Here is a 16276-nt window from a genome sequence, read left to right as displayed (position 1 = left end):
ACAAGCAAAACGTAGCAGTAGCTGAAATCAGGTTTCATGTTTGTAGAAGCTCAGACGGCTGAAATGTGACAATTATTGATTATTGATTCTGAAATGTTGAAGAGGAGTTGATAAGAAAACTAGAGCAGAAATGTACTGAAAGGTGATGTGATGCAGTTTGTGTGTGAGTCCGGCCGAAGCAAAGGCCACAAAACGGGTCGACTGAACCAGAACCAGCTGATGTCCTGATGAACATGTGACTGTGGCGTGAGAGGGTCATGAGATGGCCTCATTATTCCAAAGCAAGCTGCTTTACAGGTTTCCGTACCTGCAGACAACCCGTTTCCTCAGGTCAGATAAAAGCTTTAAGGTTAAGAATTCACAACACAAAGTGCCGCCGTGTTTCCTGTCAACAGCATGTTCAGGTCACAGCATGTTCAGGTCACAGTATGTTCAGGTCACAGCATGTTCAGGTCACAGCATGTTCAGGTCACAGCATGTTCAGGTCACAGCATGTTCAGGTCACAGAATGTTCAGGTCACAGCATGTTCAGGTCACAGCATGTTCAGGTCACAGCATGTTCAGGTCACAGCATGTTCAGGTCACAGTATGTTCAGGTCACAGAATGTTCAGGTCACAGCATGTTCAGGTCACAGTATGTTCAGGTCACAGTATGTTCAGGTCACAGCATGTTCCAGTCACAGCATGTTCAGGTCACAGAATGTTCAGGTCACAGCATGTTCAGGTCACAGCATGTTCAGGTCACAGCATGTTCAGGTCACAGCATGTTCAGGTCACAGCATGTTCAGGTCACAGAATGTTCAGGTCACAGCATGTTCAGGTCACAGTATGTTCAGGTCACAGTATGTTCAGGTCACAGCATGTTCCAGTCACAGCATGTTCAGGTCACAGCATGTTCAGGTCACAGTATGTTCAGGTCACAGTATGTTCAGGTCACAGCATGTTCAGGTCACAGCATGTTCAGGTCACAGCATGTTCAGGTCACAGTATGTTCAGGTCACAGTATGTTCAGGTCACAGCATGTTCAGGTCACAGCATGTTCAGGTCACAGTATGTTCAGGTCACAGCATGTTCAGGTCACAGCATGTTCAGGTCACAGCATGTTCAGGTCACAGTATGTTCAGGTCACAGCATGTTCAGGTCACAGCATGTTCAGGTCACAGTATGTTCAGGTCACAGCATGTTCAGGTCACAGCATGTTCAGGTCACAGCATGTTCAGGTCACAGCATGTTCAGGTCTGATCGAATGTTTACCATACGGAGGTAGTTCATGAGGCTGGTTCCGTGCTGCCAGATGAGTGGTGACGAGCAGCTCAGCGGCTTCACTCCGATCTCCTGACTGCGGTTCAGCTCCCGCACGGCGCTCACCACCACGTGGACCGCGTCGAACATCAGGGCCGAAGACAGCTGCAAGAAAAGAAAAACGATACAATGAACCAGTCGCGAGGAGTCTTCTAAAGCCAAAGTCATCTTCAGGTGAGTCCACCAGCAGGTGACTCAGGTCCCTCGTTGACGGCCACATGACTGATGAAAGCTGGCGAGGACTCCTCTAGAGGCCCACAGCAGATAGAAACGGGATCAGGTTCTCTATGAGGGCATCATGGAGGTGGAGAGCATGGTGCAGGGCAGAAGCTTATCATCAGATTCACTCTCCTTTCAGCGCTGCTTTGGTCTCCACCACCTCTTTAGAGACTCAGTCGCTGTCTCATATACAAGCATGGAGACACAAACAGCGAAGCTGAAGACTTTGAGGCTTTGAGGATGTCGGATTGTGGCCGGACGGGTGGGTGGAGCGCTCGAGCTATCGGCGGCGCCGCGTAGCGCTCGGCCCGCCCATCAGAGTTTGGTCAGTTGTCAGTCAAACTGACACTCGGGGGGATCTGACATCCATCTGTTGACGGCTGATAAGAGGAAAGACGGAGTTGATGGTTTCATGGCGACGAAAGCTAATTACGGTTTTGGAAAGCGACTGATTGACGGGGAGGAGACAGAGAAGAAGAACCCTTGAGCAGACGCACCGCGGTAATATCTGGTACCAGAGCGTCTCAGAGGGTTCAGAGAAGTGCTTCCATAGGATATGATCAGGAGGAGGTGAAAGATGGATCGGGGTTGTGTCCACATGGCCTGGCTGAAGTTCTGGACTGATGGCGGTCAGATGAAGGTGGGAACAGAGGAAGCGAATCCGGTCCGCGTGGCCGTTGTCGTGGTTGGATGGATTGATGGAGCTTTGCCGTCTGTAATCCGAATCCCTCGTGTTCTAAAGGAGCGTTTTCTTATTTGGCGCTCGGAGCGTAAATGAGTCAGATTGGCTTTGTCCTTTCTGGGCTCCCGTAGAAACCTTTTATTGCGTTTACACGCCAGCAGTTTGTTTGTTCATGACCATTTTTATGCCTTATGGGTCAAAGCGCTTGTTTTAATCATCGAGCCGGACTCAAATCGCTCAGACCTGGTGACAGCGATGCCCGTAACCATGGCGACTGGAGTCTGTCGGACGGAGCAGCAGGAGACGTGTGAGCTCTTATTTATTGTTAAATAGGCGTGTTGACAATCATCACAATGATAAACTGCTGTAATCAAACCGCCGTATTGATGCTCCGCTGGGCGCCGCGAGACATTAAAGAGGAGCAACAAATCCCGGCGGGACGACGCCTCCGGTGAGACAACCATCGTCCCTCTGTGAAGTCTGTTAAAGCCGCGGGTTTCGCCTCGCTGGTATCCGACGATGCAAAGACCACGTTGACGGGTCCTTTCATCACGCGGGAGGAGACGAGATGTTCCCTCACCTGCAGCGTTCTGTTCTTCTGTTTGCTGTATCAGAACAATGTGGCGACTAAACGCCAGGATAGTTTAGCAACTGATGATCTGGAGCTTTTTAATAAATGTGAGGACACCAGTCATATTTAAATAAAAGGTCTGAAGAGATTCGTTTTTTCTGGTAAACCGTAAAATGGGTGAAGGGTGAGAAGACCCGGTGTGGATGTTAATGTCCGTCCCCCTCAGAGTGACACTCATGTTATTTACATGTGAAGGGGCGTGTCCTACCGCCGCTCCCGGGTACGGACTGACGTTGCAGCCCTCCTTCCACGACAGGTTGAGGCTGCGGATGAACTCCAGGTAGAAGGGATGGCTGACGTTCAGCATGGAGAAGCCCAGGATGTTGGACTGGTCGCCCACCACGTCCTCCAGCCGCAGCAGAGGGAAGTCCTGGGAGAGACAACGAGAGGGGGGGTCACGTCTCCGGTGATTCAGAGATTTGTTGAAGCAGCAAACGGAGGAAGAGTGAGTGAGGACACAAAGGACGGACACCCGGGACCTCCAGAGAACTTCTGCTAGTCCCTGAAGAGGAGCCTCACCGAGCGCTGAAACAAATCATGTGATGATGATGATGGTGGTGATGATGATCATCGTCATCATCTTCTCACAGCACATCGCTGCAGGAGCTTTAAAGACGGACGCTTGGTCTCGTGCCGCCATGTCGCCTCGTCCCGTCTCAGTCAGCAAAGCGCGTTGGACACAAAGTCAAAGCGAGGGCGAGCACACTGCGGCCGGTGGGGTGGGGGGGCGTTTCGCTTCTGGTCGCTCTCCAGGGTTCCGCCCTTGTGAGCGGCGTTAAAGTGCGCATCACGCCGGCGCTTTTATTATCCGAGACAAGGGCGCGACAGAGGAATGATAATGATGACAAACAGCAGCCGGACCAGCATGCATCTGTGATGAGAGGAGACCAGGAGACGCTGGGGAGGAGATGTGTGACGTGACCCACAAACACCCTTCAAGGTATAAAACATGAGCTGATATTAAATAGACAAAACGTGTGGTTTCCATGTTGTAAATAAAAGAAGGAAAAGAACAGAAAGAGCAGGAAAGAAATGACAGTAAAGGAGAAGAAGATGGAAGGTGTCAGACGAGAGGAGGGGGGAGTGAACGGCAGAGGGGTGAGTACCTCTGTGACCAGGAGGAGAGGAGTGCAGCGTAATGGAGGACGAGTGGACAGGAGCTCTTACCATGGTGGTGAGGATGTACTTGTAGAAGGCCGACATCATCCCCAGCTCGTTGGCCTGCAGGTCAGAGGAGAGGAAGCACCTTGAAACAGGAAGTGCTCCTCCTCACACCTTCCCTCAAGCACCGGACCTACATCCTCTACCTGCTCTCTGTCATGCTAATGCTAATGCTAATGCTACACCGCACCATGTGGAGTATTACGGGTCAGAAATGAAGGTACTCAGTATACACATTACATATTATTGTGAGTTTATCTTCATACTGCTTTTATTTTGTGAACTGTACCCGGATATCAAAGGCTTATGATGATTATATTTTGTATCATTTACCAGAATCTGCTGTTATTGAATACGAGCGGTGGAGGTCAAAGTTCCTCCGACATCTAGTGGAGTGAACCAAAGTGAACTTCACCTCATCGAGCGATGCTGTGGTTACCGTGGTGATTTCTAACCCTGAGGTTCAGTGATGCTGAACCCGGAGACTATCGCTGGATAACCTTTGACCCCCTGACCTTCCTGAGGATGTGGTAGGAGATGGAGGCGTTGGCGTCGATGATGATGGTGGCCACTTTGTCGTCGCGGATCTCCTTCAGCAGGGGGGTGGGGTCCAGGCTGTCGTCCAGCATCCGCACCGACAGCGTGTCCCTGGAGATGAGGAAGCGGTGGACCAGCTCCTCCAGTCGCAGGAGACCTAGAAGGGGACAGGAGTCAGGAATCAGGAAGCTCACAGATCAATTGACAGTGGGGGTCGGTTGGGACGCCATACGGCGAGTTCGTCACCGTCGGCGTGTTAGAATGAATGAATGAATGAATGAATGAAAGTCATCGGTTTCAGTTCTTCACCGTGAGACATTTTCATTCGATTTCAACTCGCCGAAGGGAAACCGATAAATGTTCCTAATATCAAGTGATAATAATAAGATGACCACACACAGACGCACACAGACACACACAGACGCACACTCTGCCTTGGCGCACAGCAGGCTGGCCGTGGGGAAGCCGAAGGAGCGCAGGATGGAGCCGACGGCCAGGCTCAGGTCCTCGTTGCTCGGGTAAAGGGTCACCGATGCGAAGCGAAGGTACGGCAGCTTCGGCGTTTCCTCCGGGCCGATCTTCACGTGAGGGATCTGAGGGGAGGAAGAGGAAGAGGAAGAGGAGTCATACATGTGGGTTCCAGGGCTTCTCTCGTTGGATGGACACAAAGGAATGAAGGAGAGGAAATGGGAGTAAAACCAAAACGAGAAGAAAAGGAAATGAAATAAATAAATTGAAGGATTGAAAAGGGAGGAAGCAGATGTTTTCATCAGAGCTCACAGCCTCCTTTACCTCCTCACGCTCAGATAACAGAAAAGATTTAATCAGTCTGTCGTCGCTGATCATCGAGTCTTTGTTCACTTTCACAAAGAATATGTGAAGTGGGAGCAAAGCGCAGACGGACAGAGATCGAAAAGGCTTCCAGGAGAGTTGTGTTCACCTCTGAATGAAACATTCGTATCAGAGGATTCATGAAGCTTTTCAAGAGGGGAAAAAGCACCTGGAGACATTTTGAGGATTTTACTTCAGAAGCTCGAATGAATGTGGTTCCTCCTCTGCGAAGCATGAATGAACGTTTGGTTTTGTTGTTTTGTTATTTTCATGAACTTTTCTTTGAATTATTAATTAGACCATCTAATAACGGATTGTCACCATAATGTTAATTTCTTGGCTGATGCAATTTGATGTCACTAATCTTTCCTGTTCTGAAGTATTTTATTTGTGCTTCAATGTGCTGTCGGCTTTGTGAGCGAACGAAAGGTTAAATAAATATTAAAATGAAGTAACAATCGGCTCAAATTGTGTAGAATAAATATTGGTGTATCGGTAATGGTTCTTAGCTTCCAGCCTGCGTGAGGACATCTGTGTGTCTCGGTGGTCCAGAGGTGATCGGATCGATACCCGGCCCGGGAGGCCGAGGCCCCTTCGGGTCCGTTTCCTTTGCTTCAGGCTCTGATGGTCTCCTGGTCTCCTTGTGCGCTTCTGTACGCCAGCGAGTGTGACACACGTTATCATCACGCGTCATCATCTGCTTCTCAGCCCGAGGTCCGACCCGCACAGCTTCACGCGCTCATATGTGGAGCTTATGTTCTAAACCCAACAACGTCCCCGAGACGAGACGAAGGAAGACGGAGACGGACTGAAGAAGAACCGAGGTGTCCAACGAGGAGCCGGGTGGGACTCACCTCTTTTTCCCCACAGATGTGACTGATGGTGGAGCCGGAGGCGGGGCTGGAGGCGGGGCCAATCACAGAGACGATACCCTTCGGGAGGATCTGACACACTGAGAGAGGAAAAACGACACATTTAATAATAATTCCTTTTTCAAAATGTGTTTTTTGCTATTCTGGGGAAACAATCACTGAACACATCAAACAGATATAATTTCCTACAACATTTTAATTCATGTTTGTGTATTTTCTCTCTCTTGCAGCGTTTGGGTCTCCACCACCTCCTCCCTTCCGCCGCTAAACGCTCCACTTGGTTCACCACCTGGTCTCAAGCGCAGGAAGTCGACTCTTATTCTGAAAGCGACCCAATGACCTAATTATATTTATATATAATGTATTTTTTTTAAAAATCAACCAAAAGCATAAATCGCCGTCGTATCATTTGATGATTAAAATGATGAAATGATAAAATATTGTTTGCAAGCACTTTAAAGTGAAGGTCATATATTTTTGTTCGTGGTGCGAGCTGGAGACCGTCTGCAAACCACCTCAAACAAACCCAGCAAATACTGCTGCATTACTTATTTGTGCACGGCTCTAATTGAATGATTAAAGAGAAGGAATTGGGTCCAGTGTGTCGACTTGTTATTCTGTCTCTCGTTGTCCTCAGAGGACACGATACCCGCTGCCCAGTCAGCAGCTTGTTGTGTGCGTTTCATATTGTTCTCTGAAAGAAAGACGCAAATCCCAACATGTAGAAGCGCGTTAAAAACCTTTGCTTTGCTTGGCTGGTTAAATGGCGCCTTTAAGGTGATTTTATTGCTGTGAAATATTATAATGTAAATGTATTTAATTATTCATTTTTATTTTTTACAGTTTTACAGGTTTGGAAGTGGATGAAAACACTTTAACGTCACCCTTTGGTTTCTGGACTTTGAGGCCATTAAGTCTTAAGAGGACCATTAAGGACCAGAATTCACTAGATGAACATCATGATGTGTTGAAGAAGACGTGAAACTGAGACCATAAACCCATGTTTACAACGTTTACTGAGGGAATAAATCCAGAGAGAAGTAGAGTCATTTCCTCATAGACGTCTATGGGAGCAGAGGAGTCGCCCCCTGCTGGTCACTACAGAGAAGTAGAGTCATTTCCTCATAGACGTCTATGGGAGCAGAGGAGTCGCCCCCTGCTGGTCACTACAGAGAAGTAGAGTCATTTCCTCATAGACGTCTATGGGAGCAGAGGAGTCGCCCCCTGCTGGTCACTACAGAGAAGTAGAGTCATTTCCTCATAGACGTCTATGGGAGCAGAGGAGTCGCCCCCTGCTGGTCACTACAGAGAAGTAGAGTCATTTCCTCATAGACGTCTATGGGAGCAGAGGAGTCGCCCCCTGCTGGTCACTACAGAGAAGCAGAGTCATTTCCTCATAGACGTCTATGGGAGCAGAGGAGTCGCCCCCTGCTGGTCACTACAGAGAAGTAGAGTCATTTCCTCATAGACGTCTATGGGAGCAGAGGAGTCGCCCCCTGCTGGTCACTACAGAGAAGTAGAGTCATTTCCTCATAGACGTCTATGGGAGCAGAGGAGTCGCCCCCTGCTGGTCACTACAGAGAAGTAGAGTCATTTCCTCATAGACGTCTATGGGAGCAGAGGAGTCGCCCCCTGCTGGTCACTACAGAGAAGTAGAGTCATTTCCTCATAGACGTCTATGGGAGCAGAGGAGTCGCCCCCTGCTGGTCACTACAGAGAAGTAGAGTCATTTCCTCATAGACGTCTATGGGAGCAGAGGAGTCGCCCCCTGCTGGTCACTACAGAGAAAATAGATGAAATTGTTCGTTATGATGATGATTATATGATGATATCGTCTAACAAAGGCCGTTATATTGTCACTCATTCATCAACACCTACTGGTATCAGTGGTGTCGTAGTGGGAGTCCTTCAGCAGCTCGTAGACGTCCACCTCCACCCTCGCCCGGGAGGAGCCCTCCATCAGGCTGTTGATGTTCTCCCTCGCCAGACCCAGCGCCAGTCGCTCGCCACGGCCGCAGGCTGACTGGTCGTCTAGAATGGCCGCTTGAGGGAGAGGGGGGAGGAGGGGGGAAGAGGGGGGAGGAGCAGCGTGAGAAAGCAAGAAGGGGTTTCGCTTCAAGTTTGATTTAAAGATTTAAAATAATTACAGTGTTTATAACATCACATGAACTGATTAAATGTCTCATTCTTTTCAAAATGGTTCATTCCTTTGGATTAAACCATCTCCAGCAAACGCTGAGTTTTCATCCTGGCTCGTATCTGACTCTTCATATTTGCCCCTTGTTTCAGTAGTTATTAGCAGGAAGGATTTAAGACTGGTTGCTGGAGCATTAGCAGCACTAATATGCACCTCCTCCTCCCAGAGACACTCATCCGTCCCCTCAGTCGCCATCTAAAGGTGACTTCGTTTAGGACGGACGACAACACAGGAAATGGGATTCAGGATTCAGGGTCATTGCGACAGATAATCGGGTCACGATTTATCATGTTCCCTCTCTTCCGGAGGGGTCATGTGATCGGGCCGTGACCAATCAGGGAAGGACACGTTGTGACGCTGGTCGTGACTACTTCCTGGATGGGTGAGCGTGGTTCTGAATGGGTTCTCCCTCTGTAGATGGATGGTACGGTCCTGCTCTCCAGAGGGTGGACCAGCTGTTCAGAGAGATAAACTGAGGCATCGCAGTGCTTTCTGCTCCATGCGGGGGGGGGGGGCGCCCATTGTGCGTGCGTGTGACTCCGCCCCCCGCCGTCTCGCCCACCTGTGTGGTGTCAGCACAGGAGGACACAGCAGGTGAGCAGCGATAAGTGGGGACGGAGACGGATCCACGTCCTCGGTGTTCCTCGTCAGTTTAATGGTTAAAACAAACATGGATCGATTGCTCTGCTTAGCGTTGCCCCACAGCTCACAGGAACATGGCGTCCTCTTCGTGACCATTGAAAGTCGCTCCACGCTTTGCATGTTCCATAACGCAGGCCGTCTGTAGGGAAACATATTATTTATCCTCTGAGATGCGGAGCAGGAGGCGCGCAGGTGAGGGGCGATGAAGATAAAGAGTCTTCCTCGGAGAATTACCTGTGAGTTCTCAGAGCCAGTCAGTCTGGGGACAGAGCGTCACTATAAAGGAGTCGCGTGCCACGTAAAACGTTTACACACCCCGATATGATCATTTCAACACGTAAACAATCCTGTCTCTTCAGTTATTTATGAACGTGGAGCCACATGTGTTCATTCTGATTTAAATGACTTTAGCTGGTAAAATGAACACTGTATTTACATTGTATCAACACACAGACGACAGAGGTGGACATCGGACCACTGATTGGTTGGACCAATGGCCGCTATTGGACATTAATGCAACGTTGTTTGTTTGTCTTTGTTTCTTGAAACAGCATTTATGGGGAAAATTATGATGAACAAGATGAAACTTGTGTTTCCTGCTGTCCCTGTTTCTGATTGGTCGGTTGAATCACATGATGCGCTTTATTCATCCCACGCAGTGAAATATTCATATTGTTGATTTTTTAGATTAAATCTCTGCCTGTCTGACTGACATCTCAGTGGATCCGCCCACTTTCTGAAAATCAAACCCGACATGATTAAACTTCTCTTTCTGGGAAAGATTCTCCTTCACGGGACCCGACTGTTAACTTTGAGACTCCGTGTTAACGTCCACTTTGACTGCAGGAACCTCGGCGTGACGTCAACAGCCGACTCTCCCTGACTCCGACATCACTGACACCACCATCCTGTGATGGTGTTCCTCCTCACTGAGAGCAAAACACTCCACTAGATCTCCACTCTTTGCTGTCCTGCTCCTAAATGGTGGAAGGAGGTCTCTGAAGACATCAGGACCACAGAGAGCCTTCACATCTTCAGACTAAAGACACACCTCTTCAGACTCTACCTCCACTAACACACTAACTAACTGCAGCACTTACATTGGACTTATGATGGTTCTTATCTACAGCAAGAAATTGCACTTTCTTGTTTCTTGTTCTTCTGAGTTTGTGTCCTTATGGTTGAAATGTTCTTATTGTAAGTCGCTTTGGATAAAAGCGTCAGATAAATGACATGTGATGTGATGTCATGTGATGTAATGTGATGTAATGTAGACAAGGCCTGTGTTATATTCGGGGTGTTTAGCAGAGATGTGGAAGTGGCGCTTTTCTCAGAGGTCTTTCACAATAAAAGCTCGGGGCCAATGGAGGGTTTGTTTTCCCAGGTTCTTCTCTGCTTCTCTCCAGATCCTTTTCTTACCTCATAATTCATTGGTTGTGTGCTGCGATGTGTTTGACCTTTGGCTTGCAGCCAGTGGCTTTAGAGGTCGCAACAAACCTGACAAAGATTTAAATTCCGTTTGTCTTTTCCCGCAAAATGAGACACTGGCCCTTTCAAATAAAAAGTGACATGTTCGCTTACAAAGTGACTGCAGGCCAGAATTAGAACACATCTGAATCCCTTTTGCAGAGGATTGATGTGGCGGACCCCCTGTGGTGACACGCCGGCTCTCCGCTTACGCTCACTGATGAGCTAACGACTTAGCAGTGACGGATGACTCGTGGGGCGCTGAAGGACACGCATGATGCTGAATACTTAAACAATCACTTCCACATTAATGCACCTGATATTTATGTTGGGCTGCTTTCATTCTAGACGCCAAAGAACAGGGTGGAATAAATAACCGGAACAGAAAAAAAGAGATTAAAATACTCATTCATGTTCAAGAAAAGACGGTTAAATACCGTTACGCCTGTCGGCGATTACGGGGATGACATGTTAAACCAATGTGATGAGGAAAGCTTCCATAACGCGCTCCTTGTGTGACCTTAAGGGTGTCATCCTTCTTCATTCCCAACTGTTGCCTACGATAAGGTTCCCCTCAGGGATATATAACTATAACTTTATATATAAATATAAATATATAACTATAACTATATATATAACAATTTATATAACTATATAACTATAGCTATATATAAAAATATAACTATATAACTATAACTATATATATAAATATATAACTATATATATAACTATTCATATAACTATAACTATATATAAAAATATAACTATATAACTATAACTATATATATAAATATATAACTATATATATAACTATTCATATAACTATAACTATATATAAAAATATAACTATATAACTATAACTATATATATAAATATATAACTATAACTATATATATAACTATAACTATATATATACATATATAACTATATATATAACTATTTATATAACTTTATATATAAATATAAATATATAACTATAACTATATATATAAATATATAACTATATATATAACAATTTATATAACTATATAACTATAGCTATATATAAAAATATAACTATATAACTATAACTATATATATAAATATATAACTATATATAACTATAACTATATATATAAATATATAACTATATATATAACTATTTATATAACTATATCTAATAATATAACTATATATATATAGTTTTATATGTATATTTTTGTTTTCCTTACTTCGATTGTTAGTTCAGACTTTGACTCAAACTGATGACTGAGGGACTCGTCATCGTTCTCGTCTCCACTGGCATCAGCGTCTCTCTACACTTTGTGGTTACGCCCGGAGACAATAACAGTAAATAACAATAGAGGCTCTAACTGGAGTCTGATCTCATCCGGGTCGCTTCTCAGCGTGACGGAGGTTAATCTGCTTGTCACACGTACGTGACTGAAACCTGCAGCCGAGCTCTTCCTGCTTCGGGGTCTGACTGCTGCTCGTGTGAAGTGTTTGGTTTAGAGGAACAACGACGGTCCTGAATCACATCTCTGTAAACACAACTGTTGTTGGTTTGTCGTCGTGGTTCCGAGCTCGGCGGCCAGGCGGTGCCGGTAAACGGGGGGATCGTCGGGGTCCCGCCGCTGGGCACCGAGGCCTCAGACGGCTGCAAGTCCGTCACCGCCGCGCTTTGATGACAGAAGCGAGGATGTGTTTGGAGCCGAGCGGGTCGGTGAAGGAAACGTTCAGGAGCTTCTGAACCCAAACAAACGCACACAAAAGGACGTTTACAACAAATAACCCTGAAAACCTTCCTGTAAAATATCTTCACCAAATCACTGGATCACCAAATGTGGATTCATCCGCCGCAGGAAAGAGTTCCTCGCTTTGACCCGCAATGAATATTTACATCTTCATCTTTCATCTTCAATGAGTTTGGAGATGAGAAGCTGAGGAGCAACTGTTCACATGTGCTCATGGCTTTAGTTTTCATTAAGAAAACCACTGGGGGATAAAAGGTTCACATATTTATTTGTTTGTCCTCCTGAAGAGCAGCAAACAGACTCCCCTCGTCTTCTGTCTACTGGGAAGGTCAAAGTTTGACCTTTCACCGGGACTCATCACACACAGTGTGTGTGCGTGTGTGTGTGCGTGTGTGTGTGTGCGTGTGCGTGTGCGTGTGTGTGTGTGTGGAGCAGTCAGCTGTTGGTAATTGAGTAGTGAAAGGTGGCCCAGTATCCATCACCAGGCCCACCGGTTGCCATGGCAGCCGGCAGGTAAGTCGGGTCACATGGTCTGCGTGACAGAAGCGACGGGGAATAAAAACACATCATCACAGAACTTTTACTTCCAATGTTAAGTCCCTGCTTTCATTCAGCTGATGGCAGAGTGGCGCTCGGGCCTCAGCCGTCAATCCCGGGGGGAGTCTGAGTGTACCAAAGCAAGAGGAAGAGGAGGAGGAAGAGGAAGAGTGGGTGTCTTTATGTTTATGTGTGTGTGTTTTCATTCATGGAGAGAATATATTTACCTTCTCTTTAGGACCTTTCCCTGGCTGTGATCGGCCAGATCGGTGGACTAAAGAGTCCCGAGTTGGACCCCTGCTTGGTTATGAGGTTCTAATCAAGTCAAGACCGGCGGGTCCCACAGAGTCGTGACCAATGAGTCCCAACCGGGTTTTAGACCAACGAGTTCCATCAAGTTCTAAACGGCAAACATCAGATTAAAGGTCGAGACCATGAGTTCAAATCAGGTTTTTCCTCAAAAAGAGTTGCAATTAAGTTTTGAATCCAGAACAGGGAGTTTTTAGTCGACTCCCTCCAGCCCCCATCGCGTATCACGTGAGGATGAATGAGGTCCAATCAGGTCCAGTCCAATGTGCGCCCGCTTTGTTTGGGGACCAGCGGTCTCCAGTAGGAGTCCTCCCGTTAGCAGGACCCTCCAATCTTACCTTGAACACAAACGGTTCTAAAGGCCGCCGGACTCCAGGATCCAAACCTGCACCCGGTGCCGGTACTCACCCATGCGGACGGCGGAGAGGACGCTGGTCTGGCCCAGGGAGGGCGGGGCCACGGTCAGCAGCGGGACGGCCACGTGAATCCACAGCAGCAGTGCTGGCAGAGCCGGCATCTTCCACTGCTCCTCATGGAGAACGGTCTGCTGGCTGCCTGCAGCGCCCCCTGCAGGACAGGAGGAGGTCTTACTGTCACGCGGCGATGCACAGCTGATCACTTTCTATCAGCTTTATCAGCATTATTACAACCTGTGAGTGCAATGACCAACATTTGATTCAGCTGCTTCACAAACACACGAGCAGACTGCATTCTCTCTACGGACCCCCGGGGGGCGACGCCTCCGTTTGCACGTGGAGATTAGAGACCCTGAGGGACGAGCTGGGGACGAGGACGGACCAGAGATGAAGACAGAAGAGCAAAGACTGAGAGACTCAGAGAGAATCTGAGAGACCAGAACCAGTCCAAATGTGCCGAGTGGATCCGACCAGAGGGACATTTAGTCAGTAGCTTGTGTGTGTGTGTGTGTGTGTGTGTGTGTGTGTGTGTGTGTGTGTGTGTGTGTGTGTGTGTGTGTGTGTGTGTGTGTGTGTGTGGTCTGAATGTTAATCTAAATGAGTGCAAACTGACTGTTGCTTTTAAACCAAACTGAATGATTTGAGTCCATTGAACAAGTAGTTGGACGAGGACACAAAAGGACTGAAGCAAACGTCTGAGGCAGAATCACAACAGACACAAGAATTAAAAAGAAAAGACGCTGTGAGTGACAGGAAGTCGGACAGAAGGAGACGTGATGCTGAGAAACAATCAATCGGGCTTTTTCCTGCAGGAGGCTCAGAGCCATCAGAGTGGGCGGAGCCACTCACAGCGAGAGGGGCGGAGCTCCGAGTTCCACTTTATCCGCAATGAACATTTACATCTTCATCTTTCATCTTCAATGAGTTTGGAGATGAGAAGCTGAGGAGCAACTGTTCACATGTACTCATGGCTTTAGTTTTCATTAAGAAAACCACTGGGGGATAAAAGGTTCACATATTTATTTGTTTGTCCTCCTGAAGAGCAGCAAACAGACTCCCCTCGTCTTCTGTCTACTGGGAAGGTCAAAGTTTGACCTTTCACCGGGACACTCACACACCTACAGGCCATTTAGTCCCCAACCGACCTGATCCCCAGAGCAGGTCTCTGGACTGTGGGAGGAAGCCGGAGAACCCGGAGAGAACCCACGCAGACACGGGGAGAACATGCAGACACGGGGAGGGAGAACGCGCACACATGGGGAGAACGCGCAGACACGGGGAGAACGCGCAGACACGGGGAGGGAGAACGCGCACACATGGGGAGAACGCGCAGACACGGGGAGAACGCGCAGACACGGGGAGGGATAACGCGCACACACGGGGAGGGATAACGCGCACACACGGGGAGAACGCGCAGACACGGGGAGAACGCGCAGACACGGGGAGGGATAACGCGCAGACACGGGGAGAACGCGCAGACACGGGGAGAACGCGCAGACACGGGGAGGGAGAACACGCAGACACGGGGAGAACGCGCGAGGTACAAACAAGCCGCACTGAGGTGAAAGCGCAGACTTCCTGTCGTGGGAACAGAAAAGGTCCAATCGTGCATGTGAGCATTGAGGGGAGGGTCAACGGGAAGGTTGCAGCGGATGCATAAAGTGCCTAATTATGTATTCTGCAGTGTGTCCATTATACTGCGCCTCCTTTTTTCAGAGCCCCTTAAAAGCAGGTAAACCAGAACACGGGTTCCTTCCCTCATCAGCCAGACGCTGGACAACAAGGGTCACGCACCTCCCCACTGATGATAACACATCCCCTCCGTTTTGGCTGGTTTGACTTCGGCTCACCCAGGATGGAACGAGAGACGGAGTTGCAAAGTGTGCGTTTAAATCCCAATGAGCGACATTGTGGGCGGAGAAATCGTGCTGATGAGCTGATGAGCTGCAGGTATCACCTGATGGTGCTACGTCATGGACGTACACGTGTGACGCCGGACAGGACTTTCCCCAGAGCCTGTTTACTGACACGTTGGCCGGTCCATGAATGCACATCATAAGTGAGACGTCCACTGGCCAAGGACATCAGGGACCCTTTTCTCTGACGTGTGTCCACGATGAACTTCCCAACATGCACCTAGAGATCATAGAAGAGACCCTTCTACTGTCAGTCAGTCTCTACGTCCATCAGCAACCTGGAACTTCAGTCTCAACTGTGATCTTCATCTGACTGTGTTTGTCGTCTGCATAATCATTTCATATGTGGTTGTTGATGATGTGGTGAACGGTAGGATGTGATCACATGAAACAAAGCGGGCCGACGTACCGGATCTCCGTGATAAAGGTGGAAGTAAATGAGTGTCTTTTAACTGGTTTAACTCAACGGGGGATGAGAGGCGGCTTCTCATTGGTTCTCAGTTACAGTTCATACGTTCACAAACTGTTCATCTAATACGCTGCAGTCAGACATCCCTCAACATGTCAAATGGATTAAATGGGATAAAGCTCCCGATCTTTAAGAAGAAGAAGACAAACGTTGACTCGCACACTGATGAACACGCTGAGCTGCTTTTCCCACACAAATCAAACAATGCACATTTTTGTTGTGCGTCATTGTGGACACAAACGTCCAGGCGTGTAAAGAGACACTAATATCAAACACAAATCATATCTGACTTGACGAGGACAGAGGACAAGGACAGAGGACAGAGGACAAGGACAGAGGACAAGGAGGAGAGGAG

The 16276-nt window shown here is 47.9% G+C and overlaps 1 protein-coding gene across 4 annotated transcripts in view; it reads right to left on the bottom strand.

Annotated features, from left to right (window-relative positions):
- The window catches only part of LOC120826414 (glutamate receptor ionotropic, kainate 5), a 75004-nt gene that overhangs the window by 17881 nt on the left and 40847 nt on the right, over nucleotides 1-16276 (bottom strand). For 3 of the 4 annotated variants that reach the window (XM_040188676.2, XM_078081057.1, XM_078081056.1), the window contains exons 4-11: nucleotides 13529-13687; nucleotides 8114-8278; nucleotides 6218-6315; nucleotides 4960-5125; nucleotides 4511-4689; nucleotides 4002-4055; nucleotides 3022-3204; nucleotides 1255-1407 (exon numbers count right to left, since the gene is read on the bottom strand). In XM_040188676.2, coding sequence (XP_040044610.2) covers nucleotides 1255-1407; nucleotides 3022-3204; nucleotides 4002-4055; nucleotides 4511-4689; nucleotides 4960-5125; nucleotides 6218-6315; nucleotides 8114-8278; nucleotides 13529-13687 — 1157 coding nt within the window. The remainder of the gene's footprint in view (nucleotides 1-1254; nucleotides 1408-3021; nucleotides 3205-4001; nucleotides 4056-4510; nucleotides 4690-4959; nucleotides 5126-6217; nucleotides 6316-8113; nucleotides 8279-13528; nucleotides 13688-16276) is intronic. The other variant, XM_040188678.2, reaches the window with a different exon arrangement.

This window comes from Gasterosteus aculeatus, chromosome 10 (genome assembly GCF_964276395.1).
Source record: "Gasterosteus aculeatus chromosome 10, fGasAcu3.hap1.1, whole genome shotgun sequence".
NCBI lineage: Eukaryota > Metazoa > Chordata > Actinopteri > Perciformes > Gasterosteidae > Gasterosteus > Gasterosteus aculeatus.
This window is presented reverse-complemented; position numbering and strand designations above follow the sequence as displayed.